Raw genomic sequence first — 24,488 nt, forward strand, 5'->3', positions numbered from 1 at the left:
GAGCCACATACAAATGGATGAGCAGAATGCAGTAATTATACACCTTTATTGAACCTGATCAGCCAGCGAGATTTATATTGCACAGCCTTTTTTTTTTTTTGTTTGTTTTTTTGTTTTGTTTTTTTTTGCTACAGAAAATTGGCATTTTATGTCTAATAAACTCATCAACCCAGAGTCTTACATAATGAGTGCCTACTCTGCTCCCACACTGTCTCACTTTCTTCTTACATCCTCTCATTTCCAGTCTATATAGGCACACAGTTGGCAAGTGGTGTTATAATATATAACGAGTTGAATCATCAGCCCCCACCTCCACAACACACAGACATGTCTGCCCTGTCTCAGTTGGCTGAGCTGTTCAGCTACATTGCACATGAAGGAGTTTATCGCTCACCTCTGCTGCTCAGGCATACAGGCATTGATTTAGTTTTCAAGTGTTACTGAGACAGAAAATTCAGGATCTTACATTGAAACAATTCCTTGCAGATGCACAGTTATCTTTCCTCTTTTTTTTCTTTTTTCTTTTTTTTTTGTGCCTAGGTCTAATTTCATTGCTTACATCCAACTCCCCCCCATATCTTCATCAAAAGTTGTCTTCTGACTCTGCAGGCACCTGCACACTCTCAGGCAGCTTTTTAGATTCGAAAAGGGGAGGTGCGGCCCGCTTTGATCATCGACTCGCTCCTCTTCCTCTCCCCCCCCCTTCTTGTCTTCTTCTTGTCGCGTAATTCGTTTGTCAGCCACCTTCAGACTGCCAAAAAGCAGAATAGTCTGTAAGATTCAAAAAGAGATGTCAGAGCGGCATTTTTCTTTTGTCTTTCCCTTTCACCACTCAATCAGACTTCAGAGAAAACTGAGGAGAAGAAAGCGAGGTGTGCGCATTATCTGCGTGTTGAGAAATAAGATCTTTCTCTGGCATTAATGAGCTCTCGCTGGAACTTCATTGCACTGTTTGCACCCTGCCAGTGCTTGCGTTGTCACTTTCTTATCGATATCTTTTGACCCTGCCCTGGGTTTTCATTCACTCCAATTCCAGTGGCAACCAAGAGACTTTGCAACACACAACAGATGGATGTTTTTGCTCCAAACTCTCCCCTTTTTTTTCCCACCCATCCACTTTGACTTGTCTGTGTTGTGCCTTGCACTTCCCCTCTCTGTGGATGTGCTGTCATCAGAGCTGGTTCTGTTTTGTGACATGTGTTAGAATTCATTCATATCTGACAAGACCTGTAGATTGAAGTGCTTACAAAACAGCCAGAAGAGACTGGAATAAAGTGGATAAAATAACACACCTGGTAACACCTGGAAAAATAGGCTAACCACCTTTCTTCTTCACCCCCCACCACCTGTCCCATCTTTTATCCCTTCTCCCAGTTCTACTCGGGCCACCGCTCGCCCCACATTCCATTCCGGCTGCTGCACCTGGTGTGGACTCATGCACGCCACCTCGCAGGCTATGAGCAGCAAGATGCCCACGAGTTCCTCATTGCAGCATTGGACGTACTGCATAGGCACTGCAAAGGAGACACTATCAGTAAGCTTTACTTGTTATCCTCAAAGCTTTTAGGGTCAAGCTTGATACTAAGTTGTGCGTGCACAAAATATGTTTAATGGGTTTGTTTATTTATTTGTTTGTATTTGAAAATGTTTCAGTTAATATTTTATTTCCAGTTTGACTGAAATGAGTAAACAGCTAAGAGCAGTGTCAGCTGAGACTGAGAGGAGTGTTAGGAGACAGAGCCACCTACTGTCTCTGATCTGGCATAGTGAAATATACCTAAAATTTACTGACAGAGCACAGTGCCCTATTTCACTGGAAACATACTGAAGGAGACTTACAATGTGCCAAACGGACAGCAAGCAAGCAGTGTAAGGAATGTCAATAGGCCCTGCTGCAGTGCAATGACAGGTTGGGTCACCTTGATTGGCTACAGAGAATCCAGAGAGTTGTGAAGTGAGACTTTTAGACTTTTTATATATTTATTTTTGTTCTCTAACAGATGACAACGGCAAGAAGGCCAACAATCCAAACCACTGTAACTGCATCATTGACCAAATCTTCACCGGGGGCCTGCAATCAGATGTTACCTGTCAAGTGTGCCAGTAAGTAAGTGTGTGTGTGTGTGTGTGTGTGTGTGTGTGTGTGTCAGTTAAAAACACTGTAATAATGCAAAGGAAAATTTGCTTAAACACAAAGCATTCATCTTGAAGGAACATCACTCCTGTCCCCCCTACATTTACTCATTCATCCATCCTCCACATATTCATCCTCCAGTAGTGGAGGAACCATTGGTTTTTGCACTCTTATTCAAAGGCCCAGTCCCTGCAGAGTTGCTTTAATGGAAGTTGTCTAGACAGCAGCACAACCCAAGCATTGCCTGCCTTCCCCCTAGAGCTGTCCTGTCATATTAACACTAGCACGCTGCACTGAACTGGAAAGCACCTCACCCAGACTAGCAGGCAAGCCCAGCCCAGTTTGCTGTGATATTACCTGCGTCTACAGTGAAAGTGGAGACTGCTGATGCAGAGCTACTGATGATGGTGCATCATTGTGACAGTGAATCAAGCCCCTTCATAACCACTAAAATAACTTTTTGACTATAATGGGAAAACTCTTAAGCAACAAAATGCATCAGCAAAGGTTTTCAAAGTAAAGTAGTGCCATAATGGTGCCATATTATAGCAGAGCTGAACTCCTATCACCGTAAGTGCATGTCTACTTGCCTTGCTAGCCACCCACTGGTTTCTCTGGGTATTACAAAACCATGACTCATCTAATTAACAGTGATAATTTTTGGCAGCCCGTCCCTGTGCATATATATTTATGTACACTCTGTGCATTTTGCACCTGAGGCCTCCATTTTGCCCAGGCTGCAGTCCATCACGCTTATTGGGCTGTAATAATACAAATTCCTTATGCAAAGCCAATTTTCTCTGATGTAACACGTCATTGAATTGCAAATGGACCTGGAACAGCTATGTGGATATTATGCACACGCACACATTCAGTCTTCCAGCAGGCTTAAACAAAAACATGATCAGAATCTAAAGGGGCTGTGTGAATTTCATTTTGTGCGTTACCATCTATGTCATCATCCTGTCAAGTGACATAAAACTACACAAAACCACACTATTAGTCAAACATCATAACTGGACTTCCTTCTTTTTTTTTTCCTTCTGTAGTGGGGTTTCCACAACGATAGATCCATTCTGGGACATCAGTCTGGACCTTCCTGGCTCATCCACGCCATTTTGGCCCCTCAGCCCTGGAGGGGATGGCAGCACAGTTAATGGCGAAAGCCACCTGTCAGGATCCACCACACTCACAGACTGCTTGCGCAGGTACATAGTCATTTATTTTAAGGCTGGGTCGAGGTGTACAGGGGAGTTTTTTTTTTTTTTTTTTTTTTACTGCAGCATTTTGACCTTTTGAAAAACGGCATAAATTCACTGAAAACAGGCCTATGGAAAAAATCTGTCTATGGTGCAGATACTCTGTTAATGTGTAAACAGGGAAAAGTTGATCTTTTGAATTATTCAATCCATTTCAGTTTTATTTATATAGCGCCAAATCACAACAGTCGCCTCAAGGTGCTTATGACATCACAGTGGCAGAGCTTTTGTCTGGCAGCATGGTGTTGGTATTAGGGTTATATCATTGCCTGCTGATTATGCAGGCATTTTAAAAGCACTTGAAATATGTTTTTTGCATTTTCATGTAAATGAAGATGTCGTTTTTTTTAAAGCACTGCTTGTGTGGACAATTTTTTCTTTTTGAGAGTCAAGGAAGAAAAACTCAGTTTCAAAAATACTTGTGTATGTGTCAGAAAGGCCTTAACTGCAGGCAGGTTGCCGATTCATCTCTGTTTGCGTTTTCCATGTTTCTACACTACCAAAAATTGTATTATTTGTATGTTGTAGTGCTAAACGGAGCTTCTTGCCAAACAGGAAAAAAAAAAATTCTACTGGTTAGATGCTACAAGCTTATTGGGCTACAAGTAGCTGTAGTCATCTGTGGTCTTGCCAGTTCACCTATGTTCTTTCAGCACTGGTAGAAAATGAATTCCCCCATTTGTAAGAGAGGTTGCATATGGTGTCTACTCACGCACAACAACCCTGTTATCCTTGGATTTCATCATCTCCCATCACCAGGTTGACAGAGAGAGTGTGACCTCTCATATCTCCTCTACTGCCTCCTCATTTTTTCAATTTGTTTTCCTCTTCTCCTTATCTTATTTCATTCCTCTCCCTTGTGCCCTCACTCTCTACCTCTTACATTTGTCTCATCCTCCTCCTCTCTTTTTCTCACCTCCTCTCCTTCTGACTTTTTTTTTTTTTTAAACTGCAGCTCCTCACACATCTCTAGTTGCTGCAGCAAGTCTCTTAAAGGTACAGAGCTGGTTGATGCTATTGCCATGGTGATAGAGGCGTTGGCAACACCACATGGGCTTTTGCGTTAGGCAAACTGACACGCAGGGTCTGCAGCAAAACCCTGCAGGCAGGCATATTATACAGATCTTTATATTCTTCCAGTGAGACTGAGATCAGGTGTGGTGTCATGCATATTCAGATGATATCTAACATAAGCTTTCCACACAGAAATCTTTCTCCCTCTTTTCTCACATTTCAGACCTCCATTCCAAATCCATTTTCTGGCCTCTTGTTTTAACACATCACCTCTCCCCTCTTTTTATTGCATTCTTCACTCTGCAGGTTTACGCGACCCGAGCATCTAGGAAGCAGTGCCAAAATCAAATGTGGTGGTTGCCATAGTTACCAGGAGTCCACCAAACAGCTGACAATGAAGAAGCTTCCCATCGTAGCCTGTTTCCATCTCAAAGTGAGTCACTCGTGCTGCCAATTATCACTCGTTACTGTCTGACAGTTTGATTATTTAAAGCTAATCTGAGGATCTAGCATTTGCACGTCTAATTTTGTCACCACTCCAAAATAGTAAAAAGAGCCGTGTCATGTGGCTTAAAAGGAAAGTTCACCCTAAAATCAAATGTGTGCATGCGTTGGTTAGATGCCTGCTTGCTCTGAATATAATTGCACTAACTAAATAGCACTTGCCTTGTGGTGCTGAAGTCTCGTCCTCTTAAAATCACAAACATTGTGAGCAGTTACATCTTTCTTTCTATCAGAATACAGCTTTAGCAGCTTTATGGCTGCACATAGGGAATCTTGCATCTGTCCTTGCTCATGACAAGATGTAAATATTAATGCCAAACTATGAGGTTGTCTAGCTCCATGCTTCCTGTAGTTGGCGTATATTGCACTACAGGCCAGAAGAAAAACATATACATTTGCTCTTGAACCTCTTTTTATTCTTCACACATATGAATTGTGCTGCTGTTTTCTTAATTATGTGTACTTAGTCTATATTTCAGTAGCTTTAGTATGTTATTTCATTTTGGTCTGTGTGTATGCAGCCTTGCAGCTGATGTCAGCAAGGTTCAAATTATGTCGCCCTTAGCTGGCTGGCACATGTGCGTGCGTAGGTGTGCTCATAATTTGATTTAGCTGTTGTTGCCTTCATATCAGTGTCCCAGGACACGTATGATTTTAATGACTCATACAGCCCCCCATTCTTCATTTTTTATTTATTGCAATACTGGAGGCCTATAAGGTATTTATGGTATTCATAGAAACAGGCCACGAGGATATTGTCTTAAATAAATCTGAGCCTCTCTTGTTATGAATATGTAAATATTTGACAGCCGGGGAGGAAAACACACATTTCACACATGTTGTTTTTTGTTTGTTGTAATGATGATGACAGTTAGTTCTAAATATGTTTGTTTCCCCATCCCCCTGCTTCTCTTGCCCCCCACCCCATCTCTCTCCCATCTGCCCTCTCATCAACCCTCTCTGGTTCTCTCCAGCGGTTTGAGCACTCTGCTAAACTGCGGAGGAAGATTACCACCTATGTTTCCTTCCCTCTAGAGCTGGACATGACGCCCTTCATGGCATCCAGGTGAGATGATCGCAGAACTCCACGTGTTGTATTTTTACTACAGATCAAGCCCTAAGCTTATTTTTTTTAACTCCATATATTACAGTAAATATTGTATAGCAAGCATCCAAATGGAAAAAAAAATGTTTATTCCATTTAAAAGTTTACCGGTGTACTTATGACACGCTTACATATGTAGATGCATCTGCCAAAAATCTTTATGTAAATAATCCCTAGTAATATATATTGATGTCACTAGAGCATGCAGCAGCAGCAGCAGCAGCAGTCTTGCCCCACCCCTGAATGTTGCATCCATTCAGCTCTGCTGCTCTCATAGACTGAAAAATCATTAGTGGTACAGGCAGAGAACCCACGTGCTTTCATTGATTGTGTTATTCTGCCACCTAGTGGATTTTTGTGCTAGTTTACACTTGCTTCAATTTTTTTATTTTTTTTACATGACGTTTTCTCTGTTTTCTACAGTAAAGAGAGCAGAATGAACGGGCAGTATCAACAGTCGGTTGATGTATTAAACAATGACAATAAGTGAGTACCTTGGAATATGTATATACAGCAAACTGATTATTAACACTAAATTCTCAGCAGTTGTGCAGCATTGCTGACTGACATCACAGAAGAAATTTCAGCTCTAACACGATAACACATGCTAATGACCTGAACAATCCTGAACCATCCAGCTGTGACTTCCCCTAATTAAATCAATTTGAAGCCTATTAAAAGCTGCTTAGTTTTCTTCATCCATTGCAGCTACAACAGCATTAATTTTCCAGGACATTTATTGGGAATATACTGTATTGTTAAAACTTAGAGCTTGTGGTAAAGTAGAAGGAAACATTGAAAATGTTTTTTGTTAATATCGCCATAGTGTGAAAGATTATCTTAAAGTGTAATGTGCAGGGTTTGGAACTAGAAGCGCTCATGTATTTGGGGATAATGGGACTTTCTTGGATAAAAATTCATTCATACGCTTCATTTTCTCTTATTTTCAGGTATTCCTTGTTTGCGGTGGTCAACCACCAAGGCACATTAGAGAGTGGCCACTACACCAGCTTCATCCGCCAGCACAAGGATCAGTGGTTCAAATGTGATGATGCCATAATCACCAAGGCCAGCATTAAGGATGTACTCGATAGTGAAGGGTAAAAGTCCAAACAAAACATTAATGCTACATACGGTTGTGCTCCAAAGTTTACACACCCTGGCAGAATTTGAGCTTTTCTTTTCTTTATTTTGGCCATTTTTCAGAGAATAAGAACAATAACACAAAAACTTTTTTCACTCATGGTTGGAGGTTGGGTGAAGCCATTTATTATCCAACAATCGTGTGTTCAATCTTTGTAGATCATAATGAAAACAAACTACTCAAATGACCCTTATCAAAAGTTTACATACCCTTAGAGGTTTTGGCGTGATAACACACACACAAGTTGACACACAGGGGTTTAAATGGCTACTATAGGTAACCATCCTCATTTGTGATCTGTTTGCTTATAATTTGTGTGTGTGTGTGTGTGTGTGTGTGTAAAAAAGTCAGCGAGTTTCTGGGCTCCTGAGAGACCCTTGCGTGTTTCACGGGGAAAGCCAAAGAATTATCAAAGGGGCTGCAGGAGAAAATAGTTGAACTTGATAAAATAGGACAAGGATATAAAAAGATATCCAAGGATTTGAGAATGCCAATCAGCAGCATTCAGACTCTGTTACGATGTGGAAAATGAGGGATTCTGTTGAAACCAAGCCAATGGTCAAGTAGACCAGCAAAAAAAAAAAATTCAGCCACAACTGCCTGGAAAATTGTTTGTGATCCAAAGAAAAATCCACAAATAACTTCAGCTGACATACAGGATTCTCTGCGTCTGTTTCAAAATGCACAATAAGGAGGCACTTGAAGAAAAATGGGTTGCTTGGTTGAGTCGCCAGAAGAAAGCCGTTACTGGGCCCGCTTATAATATTCCAAACTGCACTGGGACATGTCTCAAAACGTCTGGAACAAAATTATTTGGTGTGGGCTTTTGGCCCCAACCACAAATGCTACATTTGGAGAGGTGTCAACAAAGCCTATGATGAAAAGTACACCACCCCTGCTGTGAGAAACGGAGGTGGATTGCTGATGTTTTGGGGATGTGTGAGCTACAGTACACAGGCGCAGGGAACTTGGTCAAAATTGATGGCAAGATGAATGCAGCATGTTATCAGAAAATACTGGAGGAAAATTTGCACTCATCACCCCGGAAGCTGAAGCATTTGGACGTTCCAGCGTGACAAACATCCACTGGCATTGGCTGCAGCAGAAAGAAGTCTGCTGACCTCAATATCATTGAGACACTTTGGGGAGATCTCAAACCTGTAGTTCATACAAGACTTTATAGGAACTTGGAGGCATTTTGCCAAGAAGAATGGGCAGCTTTACCACCTGAGCAAAAGAGGCAATGCACGGTTTTAATAACTAATGTTTGTAAACTTTTGATCAGGGTCATTTGGATAGTTTCTGTTGACATTGTGATTTTAAAAAAAGGCAAACACAATTATTTGATAGGAAATGCTTCACTCAACCACAAACCCTGAGTGAAGGAAAAGCTTTTGTGTTTATCATTCATATTCTCTGAAAAATGGCCAAAAGAAATCACAAATGCTGCCAAGGTATGCAAGTTTGATACCGTAATTAATTCTTTTTTTTTTTTTCCTTTTGCCTCTAGGTATCTCTTATTCTACCATAAACAGTTCCTTGAATATGAGTAGTCTTTGTGACCAATGACCATGAAGAACCACTTTGCTTTTAATGAGAGAGTCGAGGGACTGGAGACAGGATGAAACACACAAAGCTACCTGAAATCTTTTGACTACCAGTCTGCTCCTCCAGCTCTGGAGGACAAAAACAAACAACAAAAAAGACGTGTAAAATCACACATCCTTTCAAAAGAAAATAAAATAAGCACTGAGCTACTTCTTGGCATCTACTTGACAAAACTGAATAAAGAGGAGAGAAGGACGAGTCGCCAGTTCCAGGCTTGGGCAGAGGGAAGAGGCCCCACACCCCCTCATTCTCTCTCCCTTCCCCTTCCTGCTGCAGGGGCAGAGTCTGAGCGTGACTGACTGTCACGTCGATTGGGCATATCTGGATATTTCTTACAGTATTCTGACCCCCCCAACCCAACCCCACCCCCCCTTCATTTCTCTCCCATGGTGCTCTCATTTCAGCTGACCAAGCATTTAACTTAGTCATGATGGAGGACAGTATGTTGTCATATGCATATAGGACTGAATGCAAAAAAAAAAAAATTTAAAAAAAAATTATATATATATAAATCAGCGTATTATGAACTTTGCAAGAACATTTTTAAAGTTATGGTTATGATTCTTATCATTTGTGAATTTAGTTATGAAATACTGTATGAATCTAGTATACATCTATTTTTTATGGGCAAAGAAATAATGGGAGAGCTTAGAGACGCTGCCTTTGCCAGTAGCTGGGGAAGCGCTGCCATGGAAACTAAACACATTTGGACCTGAGTGTTCTCATGTTTCATTATTTACTGTGTTGATTGTTTCATTATTATTTTTTTTAAGTCTGGTTGAGGGCAGGGAATATCTATTTTTTTAGCAACTCGTTGAGTTTTTGTTTACTCGTTTTCTTTTCTGTGTCTTTTTTTTTTTTTTAATTATTATTTTCAGTACAGTCATATGTTCCTTGCTGTCCTGGTACTGGAAATGTTTTTGACGTATTATGCTTTCATTCTTGTGGAATTGTTGGTATAATGATGGTGATGATTAATTGGCTCACCTTTGCTGTTTAGAGCGTGTGTATGTTGAATGTGAGCTTTGGATTTTGTACTGTATGACATTCTAAAGAGAAGACTCAATACACATACCTTCAGATCAGGTCCTATAATATGTGAGGCTGATGTGTTCTCCTCTAGTTGAACACCTTGAATGTTCTGTGCAAGAAAAAAAAAAAAAAGAGAAAAAAAAGGAAGCCCAGTTAACAGCACTGCATGCGATTGGGCTCTCATGATCTTATATGTGAAAAATTGCCCTTAGTAATGGCTCAAGGCTTGTTGCCCATCATGATTTTTGTTCTGTATTTTGGGGTGGGACGGCTATTTTGAGATTTATAGTGGATTAAACACATTGCACATATATGGGCCTTGTGCGACCACAGCCTGGCTCTGCATCCATCAGTATTAATCTTCTCCATGGCAACTGTGGATGGTGTAGACCAGTTTGGCTTACAGTATGTCTTGCCTCTGCAAACCTAGTATTCTATTAAATCATTTGTCAACTCAGACTTTAGATAATGCACATACATGTCAGGGTCTCGTGGTCACTGATCGTGTGTATAAAACAATACCAGATTGAAAATAACTCATGTAAAAAAAAATAAAATAATATGAGGGCCCTAACCAATCACGATGTAATGCCACATAAAGGAAAAAAAACACAACCCCCTGTTTGTTTAGCTGCTCTGTTGAAAACCAACATGCATATCTTTGGGTCTTCTGCGTAACCTCAGCTCGTAGGCGATGAAGAATTTCTGAAGAGTGAAATTGAAGACTTCTGAAATGGTCACACTGTGGTTTTGTTCTGTCTTGGAGCAGTTGAGGCCACCCAAAGGACATTCAGGGACACAGCTGAAACGAAAAGGAAGAGGAGAGCTTCATTCGTTTCAGTGATTAAACTCAGAACAAAACTGGAATATGGATATGCTGTCTTTTTTTTTTTTTTTTTTTCTTCTTCTTTACACATTAAAATATATTTTCAGAAGTGAAGCGCTGTAGTGCATCTGAGCCGCATCGACTAGGTAACTGTTGTTTAAAATTATTTGCTGTACAGTTTCTGATCTACCATCAAGGCACTCTTATGGTAGAACAGGGAATGACCAGAAAAGAAATAAGAGCCTCAGTTTGTCAAGACTTAGAGACTGAACACCGTGAAACACAACTGCAAATATGCCAGATGTGGTTAGGCATATGATTATGTCGCCACCTTGTGGTTACATTGAGAAGCACAACACACAAAGTCTGATCATGGGCATTTAACCACATTCCAGACTGAAACAGTAGATAAGTTGTGGTTATATCCTTTCAGGACAAGAGCTTTATATTAAAATGTGTTTTCACACTATTATGCTGCAATTTTTATGGTGAGCAGAAGACGAGAATTCATTAACATCTGATTTATTATGACGTGACTCAAACTTGTTCCATATTTATGATTTGCAATGACACAATTATTTTTTTTGTGGTAAAAATGTAAAGTGGAGATTCCAAACATAATTTGATGTGAACATAACTTCCCACCAATTAAAAGACTTTTAAGTGAATTGGCTTTTAATTTAATATTTCACATCCTCAGGGGTGTTTCCAGGATTTGTTTCTTCTTCTTTCTTTTTTTTTTTTTTAAGTGGGTGGCACAGGGAAGAACCAGTTGTAAAATTGGTTGAGAATTCATTGAGTTATAATGTGCACAGATCACCCATCTCCATAAGCGCACATTAGGAAACATGCTGTAGGTGCCTTGTAACAATATTAAATTACAATACAGTGAGATAAAGAGGTTAATAAAATAGCAAATATATTTAATTTTACTGGGTGGTAGACCTCTCACACATTCTTTGTACAGTTTGCAAAGTACTGTAGGGGATTAAGCCGCTGTGAGGTCCACGGGAGCGAGTCCATCTTTCAAAATGAATAATGTACTGTTTCATTCCATATTTAAACTAATAGCTTTCATTGCATGTAATATTTAACATTGCATAGTCATATATTTAATGTGATGCGCTGATGATGACTGTGCTGTTTTTGTCAGCACTGGGGGGCACCCCCTCCTCTTTAATTTCCACCAATGATTGTAATGACATGACAACATGTTTTTTGGGGTGGGCAACATAGGGGTCCAATCAGATTTCCCCTTTAGCCTCACCTCTGTACACCCGTGGCACGGTCTTCATAAACGTGTGTACCTGCTCATTCATGTCAAAACAGGTGAAAGAGGTCAGCTTCACAATACTGCATGTATTCTTTATTCAGTTTTCAACACAACTATACACAATCTTATCTCATTAGACAACGGAACATACATAATCCAAAATACAGACCCCCCCCACAAAAAAAAAAAAAAAAAATTATTAATTAACAACAGTAACACAGTTTTCTGTTAATATCTGCTACCATGATACTTAATGCAAGGTGTTTGTTTTGCTCTGGCTTACATTTTGTACCACGAACTACTACATACAAATTATACACTTTTATATGTTATGAAGATGTTTGAGTTTGTAGCTCAGTCATCTGAGCGACATCTGGTCATAATTTATTCCTGGATCCATCTCTCTATTATTGTCATACTATAAATGTTTCTATGCGACCAACTCCAACTGGTCACTGTTGCTATAGAAATATAGGACACTAGAGGAGCGCCATGTCTTTCAATACTAATAAGAAGTTACGCTCCGATAAACATATTTAGCAATACTGCAGAGAGAGAGAGAGAGAGAGGTTGGATATAGAATTTGGTTAGTTATGGATCTGGTGTGACTAAGTGTGTATGTGTGTGTGTGTGTGTGTGTGTGCGCGCACACTTCTGCATATCATGTAAACACACACAAAGAAGTACAAATTCAACACAGCATGCTTACACCAGTAGTAACACATATTTTACCTCATGTTTGCTAGAGACTTCTAGCTGAGGTGTTCACATCAACACACGGGCAGTCACAACTCTTTATGAATTAAAATCTGTTACTAGATTAGATTAGATTAGATTTGATGTGTTTGAGGAAACCTCCGCTTCTAGTATAAATGTTTCATAAGCCACAAAGATAGTAATCTGACTATAGGAACAAAGAGTTAGTCACAGACTGTCAGAATGAACTGTGGACTCTTGAAGCAGCACAGTGATGATTTAAAAAGGAACACCACAGCCTCTTTAGGATAAGTGTTCTAGCCCTTCACAAATTCACATCACGCAGGCAGGCAGTGTTGCAAACCACACTTGAAATGTAGCCCCAAGATGCCACAGAGGAGGATGGTTCAGAGTCAAAGGATGCAAAGTGTTAACTAATAATTGTGATGTGGAAGTGTAGGGGACAAGCTCAGCCTCCAGACACAGGAAAACTGATCTATAAGTGATCTATATCTTTTGATAAATACTGCAGCTCCTGGGAAATGGGTGGATAGAAAAAAAAAATGGAGCAAAATAACCATAAATAAGAAATGATCTGGACAGGTTTCATGCTTTAAGAAAACAAACAAACAAAAAAAAGAAAACAAAAAAAAGAAGAATAAACAGAAAACGAGTCACGATTCTGGACTCATTCTTAAAAATTTAGAACCAGCTGTCCAACATTCCTATATGATATGCATCATTATATAATAAGCAGTGATGACAGGCAGGTAATATTACTAATGATACACCATGGTCCTACAATTCTACAAAATGTCTATACATCTTAGCAGCATTTTGGTTAGAGGCTTGCTTGATATATTGCCAAGCCAGTACCCTTTAATAGGATCTAAATTATACATGTACACAGAGTAATGCAAGGAGAAGGAGACACAGGACTAAATATTTACTACTCAACATTCACATTTCATACATTTGTCTTGCAAGTAAAATCACTCACAAAAATTAGAAAAAATAAATAACTATATTACAGAACATGACACACAACAGCAGTGATATTAAGTTCTATGTCTGAAATAGAGTATTATTTATATATATATATATATATGTGTGTGTGTGTGTGTGTGAGACTTTTTTTTAACACTGTTTCTATTTTATTTGCTGTCAAAAAACTCACTAGAAACAAACAAATAACCTGCAGTTACACAATATCTGAACACACCGTTCTGTTGTAGTTTTCACTCAATACAAAAATGTGTACACTTGGCTCTCTGCTGTAAACTTTGTACATAACCACGTGTCTCTACTACACTGGCAAATTGGGTACATCTGCAATTGGGTGTTGGTGTCTGTTTAGTTACTTCAGAGTTAATACACTCGTGACCGAGAAGATAAAATTTCCATTTCATTCACAGCCTAAAGAAAACAATTATAAATTTGTGTAATTATATTTTAATGGATTTGCTTAGACCCTGATAACCCATCAGGAGGAACACTGCAGTTTGGCGTGCCTTTGTTTTTTTTTACTTTGTGTTGGTTCTCAATAGGTTTAATATTTACTAATGTTCTTCCTGATGCGACCTTAGAGAGATTGATAAGTGATGACTGTTTCCGTGAGTCAGCTATTGGCTTCTTTGTGTACATGAGTTTTCTTCCTCTCAGATGCTTGTTTGCAGGTCCCCATTAAGCAGAGTACTCTGTGTCTCCGTGGGGTCATTCATCATGCGAGATTTGTCCTGCCGGCTATCACTTCGGTCAACTTCGTCCAGCCCTCCCACATTTTTAAGACACAGAACATTTTGGAAACTCTTCTTGAAGTTCTCTGATAAGAAGGCATAAAGGATGGGGTTAGCGCAGCTATTGGCATATCCTAGAACCACCACAAACGCAAAGATACTTCTCAGGATGGGGGTGGTGCTGATGGTGCCCGTCACTGATGTGACATTGAAAACGTAGAACGGCAGCCAGCAGAAAACAAACACTGCCACCACGATGGACACCATCCGGGTGACTTTCCTTTCTGAACGCTTCCTCTTGGAAGAGCCCACACGGATGCCCGAGGACTTCACCTTGATGATGATGCACAAGTAGCAAAGGCAGATGACCATGAGGGGCAGGAAGAAGCCCAGGATGAATGTGTAGAACATGAATGCGGTGTAGTAAGCCTCTTGAGGTTCAGGCCACACAATGGTGCAGAAGCAGCCATCATGCTTTGTAATTACGCCACTGTAGATAACAATGGGCAGATTAACCATCAGCGACACCCCCCATACTGCTAGATTGATAGTCTTGGCCATGCGTGGCTTCCTCCACTTTGTGGATTTAATGGGATGCACTACAGCCAAGTAGCGGTCAATGCTCATGACCATTAGGCAGAAGATAGAAGTGAACTGGTTCAGAGAGTCAACGGTCATCACGACCCTGCAAAGCACAGGCCCGAATGGCCAGTGGACCAGCGCCAACTGGATGGCAATGAACGGCAGGCCAAGCATGAAGAGTACATCAGCAACTGCCAAGTTGAGGATGTAGATGTTGGTAACCGTCTTCATCTTGGCGTAGCGCAGAATGACGTAGATGACGAGGGCGTTTCCACAGAGTCCCACAGCACAAACCAGAAAGTACATGCAGGTGATGACCACTGTGCTGGTTCTGTTGAAGCTGCTGTCTGTAGAGTTCCCTTGCGGGATAGACTCATTGCCCTGCATGAAGCTGTCACACATGAGGTGCTCTGACAGGTTCGGAGGAGAGGATGGGATGATCCCCGTGTCCATGACACCTCAGTCTCTGGGTCTCTCACTGATTATGACATCCCACCTGGGCACAAGAGAAGCTGTCAGCAAAAGTATGAAATGCTTTATTGTATTTTTTCAGTCCTGGCAATTATGGTCTGATTAGCAGAAAACACAGTCATTGATCCACTGGCTGATGGATGACATGAGTGGCTATTATATGGCATTTTGCACATAATAGCCACTCACATGTGTGTGCATGATAAAGCAATACAGTTTCAGCCCTTTTAACTCTTATTTAACCCCCTTGTCACAAATATGGCCAAAATCTTACATCTTGATTATCTCACTTGAGAACGAACATGACTAACAACATGTCTGCAGAGGAATATGTTCTCACACAGAAGCTTAGACAGTGCTTTCTCCCTGAGGTTACATCTTCTTTGCGTGTTTATTTGGTCAGTATTACTGCTGCTCAGGGAAATCACTCCACACACCCTGCAGCCATTAGCTCTCCCGGGGGAAATTCTTTCATTTCACATGCTGCAAAAATGATCAGCTGTGACAAGCTACATTGGATTCTTTGTTGACACCCCCCTCCAAATTTATTAGGGGGAAGGCATGGATGTAAATTTATCTCAGCCTAAGTAATTGAATGGAGGAATCACTGTACTGCCAATAGCCTTATTGCAGTCAGACTGAAGCTCTTCTCACTGCCAATACACAGGAGGCAAACGTGGTCTGACAACTTAGTCTGGTGCCAAAAAGACAAGAGGTTTTATTATGCCAGTGCATCATTTTCTCCATAGCAGCAGGAAAGGCCGGACTCTGCCTGCAGTCTTGTATTTGGTAAACCAGTGGCCGAATGTTAATAAAACGGATATTTGAACTCAGTGATAACTAAACGTCCTTTATCTGATTCAGCTGGCTTATGGTGTTGCATAATCTACCACTTGGAAACAGAAAAAAAGCATGTTCCCATTGCCTTGCAAAGAATAAACAAGATAATGTGTAATTATTCCCACAGAGGCTGAACACAGACACGATTAACACAATGCCTGAAACACTTATGGAGGTGAAAAATAAATCACACATAACTAACTAAACACTGCTGGTGTTTGGTGCATTTTGTAACCACTGTGAAAGATAAAGGAAGAAAATGCTGTGTTTGAGGTACTGTGCAAGCTGAGCAACAGGTATTCTCTCTTGCTCTCTCTCTTTAATAATATGCGGCCAGCACAGACAGAGAGAAGTGAAAAATGCAGTTTGCTCCTAGAACAAATGGCGAAAATAGTATTTTTAATAATAAAGTGGCTGGTGTGTTTCTCCTTCATTGGCCAAAGCCCTTTAGAACGTGGATTTTCAGCTGAAGACAAGATATTCATACAAGAGTGAGGTTAAGTCACTCATTAACAATATTAGGAAACTCTGTACACAAACAGGAGAGGATTTTGTTTGGTTATGTGTTGTGAAATCTCGCCTGTGTAAATAGTTAACAAAATTGCCACAGCCTACGATAAATTGGCGAGCCATTTTTTAAATTCCCGTATTTAATTCATCAATCTGGAAACTTAACTCCTCCTTTATTAATGTACATTTTTATTCACATCATCCCCTGGCAGTTGCTCTTGGTGGTTATTGTCTTACCTGGGCTTATTTTCAGTGCTCACAGAACGCGCCGCTTCTGTGTGGATTTAAATGTTTCAGTGTCCGCGGCAGGTTCATCTTCAGATATTCCTCAAGTTTGTCTCATAGGCATCGAGATGGAAAACCTCTGGGTGATGCAAAATTTCTCTTTAACAATTCCATAATGCATTGTGTATTACACAACAGGAGAAAAAGAGAAAAGCGCCGATGCGCTCGTGGTGTGACGCGCGCAGTAACTGTCTCCAGCAGGAGGGCGCGGGGATGTTTAAGGACGCAGAGATGCAGCGCCGGGGAGGTGCTGAAGAGGCTCACCTCTGAACGAAGAGAGAGGCCGTCTCCAGTGATGCAGATAGCCAATCCCGCATAAGATGGAGCTGATCTGCATGGAGCGTGTTTTCATTTAGCAACTCTCGTGGCGAAAGCCCTGCACCGCCGTGGGCAGGAGAGCTTCGGGAAGTGACAATAAAGTTGACACCAAGAGGTAGAGGTAGTCAGTTCAAACAAACTCGTTCAATTATTAGTTAACTTTGAAAAAAATATCGTCGCGTGACAAGTCTATTTATCAGATTTCCAAAATTACATTAGCGCACTGACGTGCAAAGCGGTTTTTTTTTTTTTTTTAAGAATTGGGTAAAATATGTCAAAACTGACTTTCTTAAACTCAGGATTGACTGCCACACGGTTTACTGTCAAAGGAAAGCTACAAACTCAAAGAAGCTTACCTTCAATTGAAACATTTGACACCACACATTTACAATAGTTTAACACGCGAAAGATCTCTGATTCGAAACCAAGCGGCGACACAAATGGCAGGACACCTGCGGCTCAAGCCCGGATAAACGGGAGGGTTGCGTCAGGAAAGGGCATCTCAGATACCAGATACCGTATCTGGCATAAGATTTGTGCCAGATCAAACATGCGGATTCATCCATGTGACAACCCCTTGGCAAACAAAGAATCACCTGAATGAACCTAAACTTTACAGTGCAACACGCATATGTCAGAAACTGTAATCTGCACAGTGAAAATCAAACAGTCAAGAAAAGCAGCAAGTTTTGAGTGGAGAGGGGCTTCTCATCCACTAAGGAAAATATCACTTGTAACCAAAAAGGTGCACTTCAAGTCAATGGCCGCATTTCACGCTTAGTTCAGCTTTCAGCCTTCAGAGGCAGTAGTGATCACGGAGATGTCAAATAGAATAGAAATCAAATAGAAATCTAACAGAGAGCTACTTTAATCTTGTTTTCTCTATATGATAAACGCAATATATGTGCAGAAATCTCAACGATGCACGATGTAGTTGTGGTGGCTGCAGCATGCTTCACTCCACACCTCTGATACCCAGCAGTTGGATTTTCCGATTTTCTCGAGCTGCTCTGCATGATGATGGAAGGGTGACAAACCCAAATCCAGTGTCCCAATCATTTCTTCCTCAACATGTGGATGACAGTACACAAGCCACCCGTCCATCACATTATGCTGCTATGAGTGGGGTCCAATCTTCAGCACAGGTAGAACACATTTGAAAATAGTATTGTAGTATTACTTTATAGTCTTTATGTAAATGCAATCTTGACTTGGTGTGAAGTGGTTAAAGAGAAATTTGTAATGTGCTAAGTTTTTTTTTTTCTAAATGACCATGTTGAGTGTCTGTGTGTGTGTGTGTGTGTGTGTGTGTGTGTGTGTGTGAGAGAGAGAGAGAGAGTGTAACACTTTTATCAAAGCTTATAAGTGGCTTGGGAGAACAAATTGTTAAGCATTTTCTTTGTCAGTTGTGTTTTTAAACCCTTCACAGCAGCTGGTAACTAGTCTGCAAGAGGTCAAAAGAAAAGCAAATGATACCCTGTAAGTAACAGGCTGGCAGGAAAATGTTGGGGAATTATTCAATATGATAGCATAATATCAAGGTGCAACTTAGGTTTCTCTGGAAATGGATGAAGGAGGGATTTCTGCCACAAAAGCCGTGATCAGTAAGTTGACAGACCTGCACTTTCTGTCTTAACACTACTTGTATTGCTCATGACACATGAATCAACGACCAATCTGGAAAAAAATCAGACCACATCAGGTTTCAAACTGGACTAAATCCACTGTGTCTGCCTTGCTTTTTTCTAAATTAAGGAAGTGCAACCTTTGAATCACGCTTTTCTAATTTAGGCTGTGCATTAATGACTTAAAAGCATACTTTGCTTTACATAAATACTAGTTTGGGGGAAAATGTAGCACTTTGTGCACTGCATTGTCAATGCTTGTCTGCTAGTCCTGCATTTAAAATTCACATGAACCCATTAAGCCATTATTGATTGCATATTAGGCTATTTTTTGAAATGAAAGCCAGGAAACAAGCACATCTTGACCGTCCAGAATAAAGACATAGAAGGAAAAGGAAAAGGTCACGGGGGAATTTAAACTGTAATTTATTAGTGGGTACCTTGCCACAAGAAACAATCAATGACTCATTAACTTGGTTTTGTGTAAAATGCACTATAGTTAAATTAAAGTGATCTATTAATGTTGGCATGTTATTTTAACATTGATATTTTAGGCAGAATTGTGTTCTCATTTAAACTTTGGTGCCAGACAAGTGTCTTGGGATGTTATGACAACTGAAGAAAAAACTAAAAAGACTTTCTGATGACCAAAAAAAGCCTTTAGGTATTAGTGCTCATTATAAATATTCTCTAGGTGAAAATTGCATGGCAGTACATAATAGCATTGTGCAACCATGAGCAGAATGAAATCACGACTTGGCTTTGCTGGGTGGCTCAGGTCTTTATTTGCTTTCTAATTACTGAGGCATGATAAAGCACCTCTCTGGCTCAGGCCCTCAATTGAAAGCATTGATTATACATCATACCATGCTGAATTGACAAGCAATTAGAAGCCCGAGGCAGCGGTAAAATATTTAATGAATACTACTTCTGCTTTTGGCAATTATGTAATGACAATACCACGAGTGACAAAAGTGAAACAGGTGTTTTGGTACATGTTTATGTAATAGGTTCGCAAACATAAAAGAAATTAGGCTCTTAAATGGATTCAAACAAACTTTTTCCCATTTTCAGATTTATTCAGACAATTAAATCTGTGATGGGTGAGTATTTTTTTTTCACTCACCTCTTTTCACTCTCTGTGTGTTTACACACCACTCTGCATTTAATCATTAGTTATTATTAATCTCTGGCTCTCTTCCACAGCATGTCTTTTGTCCTGTCTCCCTTCCCTTACCCCCTCACCCTGTCATGGTAGATGGCTGCCCCTCCCTGAGCCTGGTTCAACCGGAGGTTTCGTCCTGTTAAAAGGGAGCTTTTTCTTCCCATTGTTGCCAACTTCTTGCTCATAGTTGGCCGTTTTGATTGTTGGGTTTTCTCTGTATTATTGCAGGATCTTTACCTTACTATATAAAGTGCCTTGAGGTGATGGTTTGTTATGATTTGTCACTATAGAAATAAAATGTTTTCCCTGTTTTCATTCCTTAAGAGTGTTTTTTTGACACCTTTCCACTGAGACCATTTCTGATGAGGCTTCAGTGAACACTAGATGGATCAACTGAAGGGCCAAATGCATCTCTCAGGCCCTGTGTCAGTTTTTTCCCTCAATTTCTCAAGAGCATGACTTTCAAAGGGCAGCACGGTGGCACGCTGGTTAACACTGTTGCATCACAGCAAGAAGGCCTGAGTTTGAATCCACCTTGGCCAGGGGTCTTTCTGTTCTCCCCGTGTCTGAGTGGGTTTTCTCTGGGTACTTCAGTTTCCTCCCACAGTCCAAAAACATGCAGTTAGCGGGGTTAGGTTAATTGGTGATCCTAAATTGCCCATAGGTGAAGTGTGAATGGCTGTCTGTCTCTCTGTGTTAGTTCTGTGACAGGCTGGCAACCTGTACAGAGTTGTCCCCTGCCTCTCACACTATGACAGCTAGAATAGGCTCCAGCCCCCCGCGACCCTAAATGGAAGAGGATGGATGGATGACTTTCAGATACTATTCTTCTGTTCTTCTGCTGTGGATCATTTTTTAGGACTGCTACTTCTTCGCTTGTTCTGCACGTGTCCAAACTACTGTGTTGAAATATGCCAGGTTTTTGGCTAATAGCTCTTAAGTGGCTTAACAAAAAAAAAATTTTCTCTGAAAATGGTCAGGGACAAGGAAATGAGTGAAAAAGAAGTCCATATCTAAAGAAAAACTTTGGAAGACCTTCAGAAATACTGGATAAGTAATGATTAAGACCATTTTAAAAAGTACAAGAAAGTCTAGCTCCATGGGAGCAAAATATAAAGAAATGCGGGGTGGCTTAAGACTTTTGCACAAATACTGTACATGTGGACTTTCCATGCTATTGCTAAAAACTGAAATTGCCAATGATAATAGTGAAATCAATTGTGTTGCATAAGATATCATATTTATAAATCATAGTCTTGTTTAATTGATTTTTAAAGCATCAGATAAAAATGACTGAGTGTGACGTGCCTGACCCACAGTCCAAAACCTAAAGGTGTATGGAACAACGCAAATTGCATGAATTATTTATCAAACTAATGACTGTTTGATTGACTAAGATATAGACTAACTTGCCCCATTCTGCGAAGTATGGACATAGTGTATTTTTTTCATATTAACTAAAAGTGACCGACAGTGTTCATGTCACTATAGTAATGTAAGCACGAATGTTTTCATTCTTAAATCCTCACACTGATTGTTGATTCAGATGATTGAGTTTAAGGTGTTGTACTTTTTAAGTGTATTTGCAAACCAATCAGAAACAAGTATTCTCTAAGTCCAGGGCACTCTAAACCGTATGCCTTGCCACGTTTGTACTGCCTGTTCTATCTGCAGTCTTAACACATTGCCATTTATTTACAGAAAATGATTCTGGCTGCTGTGACAAACTCTTAACTCCTATGAGACACAGTCGTAGTCACCAGGTGATTCTGAAAGATAACGATCTGTCTGAAGTTTTTTTTCAGTTAGTCTATTAAAAAGTGAACATTAAGAAATACAGAAATGCCCTTGAAACACACCCGTTAGGACACAATAGTCTGATCTGAGCATGAAAGTCCATTGTTGACCTTGGAAGTCTTGGAAGCATATTCATTTGTTAAAGAGTATCCTTGAAGACAGATAACAGATGTTCAGTATTTTCTGCTTGCATAACATGTGATGGTTATTTAAAACTAGCATAAACATCTTATTGATATTCATCCTTCTGTGTTTTCTACTTTGCTGTCAGAGTTCTCTTTTATTTTGCAGGCATGGCGCCACTGGACTGTTCATGTTTGTAGCAGGAAGCTGCAGGTTATAAACAAGCTGGGAATAAACAGTCTGGGTTGATGCCCTCCACAAAATGACTGGATGATTAGGAATCACTTAAAAGGCAGTGCAAATGACTGCGCTTGACAGATGGTTACAAGTGCCAGCCATTTCTCATAATAGATGTACCAATGACATTTAGCAAAACACCATGTAAAATCCAAATTAATTAGTTAGTAATTCCTCATGTATAATTCATATATAATTGTTTGTGATTGAAATAGTTAGTTAAGATGACACCACCCAAGTGGTATTAAGTACAATACGTATGTCGTAGTATGGTTTAAACCTCAGATGTGAGGTGGATTTAAATCAAATATGCCAAAAGCTTTATTTATTTATTTTTTTCTACAATACAGAATAGAACACCTTTTTTTTTTTGTAATTAATCACACTATGTAATAACAGAAACACTTGACATTACTGCCACATTTGCCCAGTAAAGAGAGCTGAGTGTTGCCCACACAGCCATTGTCCTATCTCAGCTGTTTGTATACAGCACAGCTGACATCTGGTCAGTTCCTGATGTGGCTGTAACTGTGCACTTAGAGCCTTGTCAAAGCCTGTTATCTGGCACACAGACCAGCTACTGGTCCCTTTCCTGTTACTGCAGGGGAACTAAAGAGCTGTTTGTTTCAGAGCTGGTAAGTGTGATTGATTATCTTTGCTGCAGATTGTGCCACTGGATTCTTAGTGCTCTCAGGTTCAATCCAGAATTCTCTTTAATTACTTTTTTAAGAGCTGCAGGTAGCATACCACTTTCATCTTATCCATTTGCACACGAGGAGCAAACAAAATGAAGTGTGCCTTATGATTAACATAATAGAGACTAAAACATCTAGAGCTATTATTTGTAACTATTGGTTATTGTGTAGGGTAATCTTCTCCATAGTCATATTGTTCAGTCAACACCCTGTGAGACTGTCGATACCGAATATCATTGATTTGGATGAAGGGGTGTTGATACACTGCTTTCACTAGATCGATTGCTTTAGGGAATGGCAGCAGTAATGGAGAGTTTTACCCTTAATTCTTTGTGATATCGAATTAACAAGGTCCTGGAAAGATTCCTCAGAGATTTTGGTCAGTGTGGACATACTAACATCATGCAGTTGCTGTAGGTTTGTTGGCTGCAAACTATCCATGATGTGAATCTCCTATTCCACCACATTCCAAAAGGTCCTTTACAGGATTGAGATCTGGTGACTGTGGAGCTCATTTCAGTTCAGTTCAGTTCAGTTCAGTTCAGTTCAGTTCAGTTCAGTTCAGTTCAGTTGAGCTGAGCTGAGCTGAGCTGAGCTGAGTTCAATTGAAATGAATTTTATTTATATAGCGCCAAATCACAACAAACAGTCACTTCAAGGCGCTTTATATTGTGAGGTAAAGAGCCTACATTAATTATACAGAAAACCGTCAAAACTACCCCCTATGAGCAAGCATTTGGCGACAGTGGGAAGGAAAAACTCCCTTTTAACAGGAAGAAATCTCCAGCAAAACCAGGCTTAGGGAGGGACAGTCATCTGCCATGACCAGCTGGGGCCGAGGGGAGGGAGACAGGACAAAAGACATGCTGTGGAAGAGAGCCAGAGATTAATAATATAATAAGGATTAAGCCTAATCTTGAAAATAGAGATGGTGTCTGTCTCCTGAATCCAAACTGGGAGCTGGTTCCACAGACGAGGGGCAGAAAGCTGAAGGCTCTGCCTCCTGTTCTACTCTTAAGTATCCTAGGAACCACAAGTAAGCCAGCAGTCTGAGAGAGAAGTGCTCTGTTTGGGTAATATGGTACTGTAAGATCTTTGAGATAAGATGGGGCCTGATTATTCAAGACCTTGTATGTGAGAAAAAGAATTTTAAATTCTATTCTAGATTTAACAGGGAGCCAATGAAGAGAAACTAATATGGGAAAAATGTGCTCTCTCTCTTTCTAGTCCCTGTCAGTACTCTAGCTGCAGCATTTTGGATCAGCTGAAGGCTTTTCAGGGAGCTTTTAGCACAGCTTGATAATAATGAATTACAATAGTCCATCCTAGAAGTAATAAATGCATGAATTCGCTTTTCAGCATCAGTCTGAGAAAGGATGTTTCTAATTTTAGAAATGTTGCTCAAATGCTAAAAGCAGTCCTACATATTTGTTTAATATGTGCATTGAAGGACAAATCTTGGTCAAAAATGACTCCAAAATTTCTCACAGTGTGACTGAAGGGCCAAAG

The 24,488-nt window shown here is 40.2% G+C and overlaps 2 protein-coding genes across 6 annotated transcripts in view; one reads left to right on the top strand and one right to left on the bottom strand.

Annotated features, from left to right (window-relative positions):
- The window catches only part of LOC115784193 (ubiquitin carboxyl-terminal hydrolase 22-like), a 31,848-nt gene extending 21,985 nt beyond the window's left edge, over positions 1-9,863 (top strand). Inside the window, exons 6-13 of the mRNA XM_030735321.1 lie at positions 1,375-1,534; positions 2,001-2,103; positions 3,184-3,342; positions 4,714-4,840; positions 5,886-5,977; positions 6,440-6,502; positions 6,967-7,116; positions 8,671-9,863. Of these exons, the coding sequence (XP_030591181.1) occupies positions 1,375-1,534; positions 2,001-2,103; positions 3,184-3,342; positions 4,714-4,840; positions 5,886-5,977; positions 6,440-6,502; positions 6,967-7,116; positions 8,671-8,713 (897 nt within the window). The 3' untranslated portion in view covers positions 8,714-9,863. The remainder of the gene's footprint in view (positions 1-1,374; positions 1,535-2,000; positions 2,104-3,183; positions 3,343-4,713; positions 4,841-5,885; positions 5,978-6,439; positions 6,503-6,966; positions 7,117-8,670) is intronic.
- Positions 49-17,806, bottom strand: LOC115784194 (somatostatin receptor type 2-like). Of its 5 annotated transcripts, none has more exons than XR_004020277.1 (4): positions 17,694-17,806; positions 10,480-10,602; positions 9,844-9,909; positions 49-771 (listed from the first exon to the last, which is right to left on the bottom strand). XR_004020277.1 is itself a non-coding variant. In XM_030735323.1 (3 exons), exon 3 carries the CDS (start codon positions 15,364-15,366, stop codon positions 14,254-14,256), a length of 1,113 nt encoding a protein of 370 aa, XP_030591183.1. In that variant the 5' UTR covers positions 15,367-15,409; positions 16,972-17,098; positions 17,694-17,763; the 3' UTR covers positions 12,083-14,253. The 5 variants fall into 5 exon arrangements, 3 of the variants coding, with proteins under 3 accessions (XP_030591183.1, XP_030591182.1, XP_030591184.1); XR_004020278.1 differs by having other exon boundaries at positions 10,452-10,602; XM_030735323.1 differs by lacking the exons at positions 49-771; positions 9,844-9,909; positions 10,480-10,602 and adding exons at positions 12,083-15,409; positions 16,972-17,098 and having other exon boundaries at positions 17,694-17,763.
- Positions 17,807-24,488: the final 6,682 nt, after the last annotated feature.

This window comes from Archocentrus centrarchus, chromosome 8 (genome assembly GCF_007364275.1).
Source record: "Archocentrus centrarchus isolate MPI-CPG fArcCen1 chromosome 8, fArcCen1, whole genome shotgun sequence".
NCBI classification, from domain to species: Eukaryota; Metazoa; Chordata; class Actinopteri; order Cichliformes; family Cichlidae; genus Archocentrus; species Archocentrus centrarchus.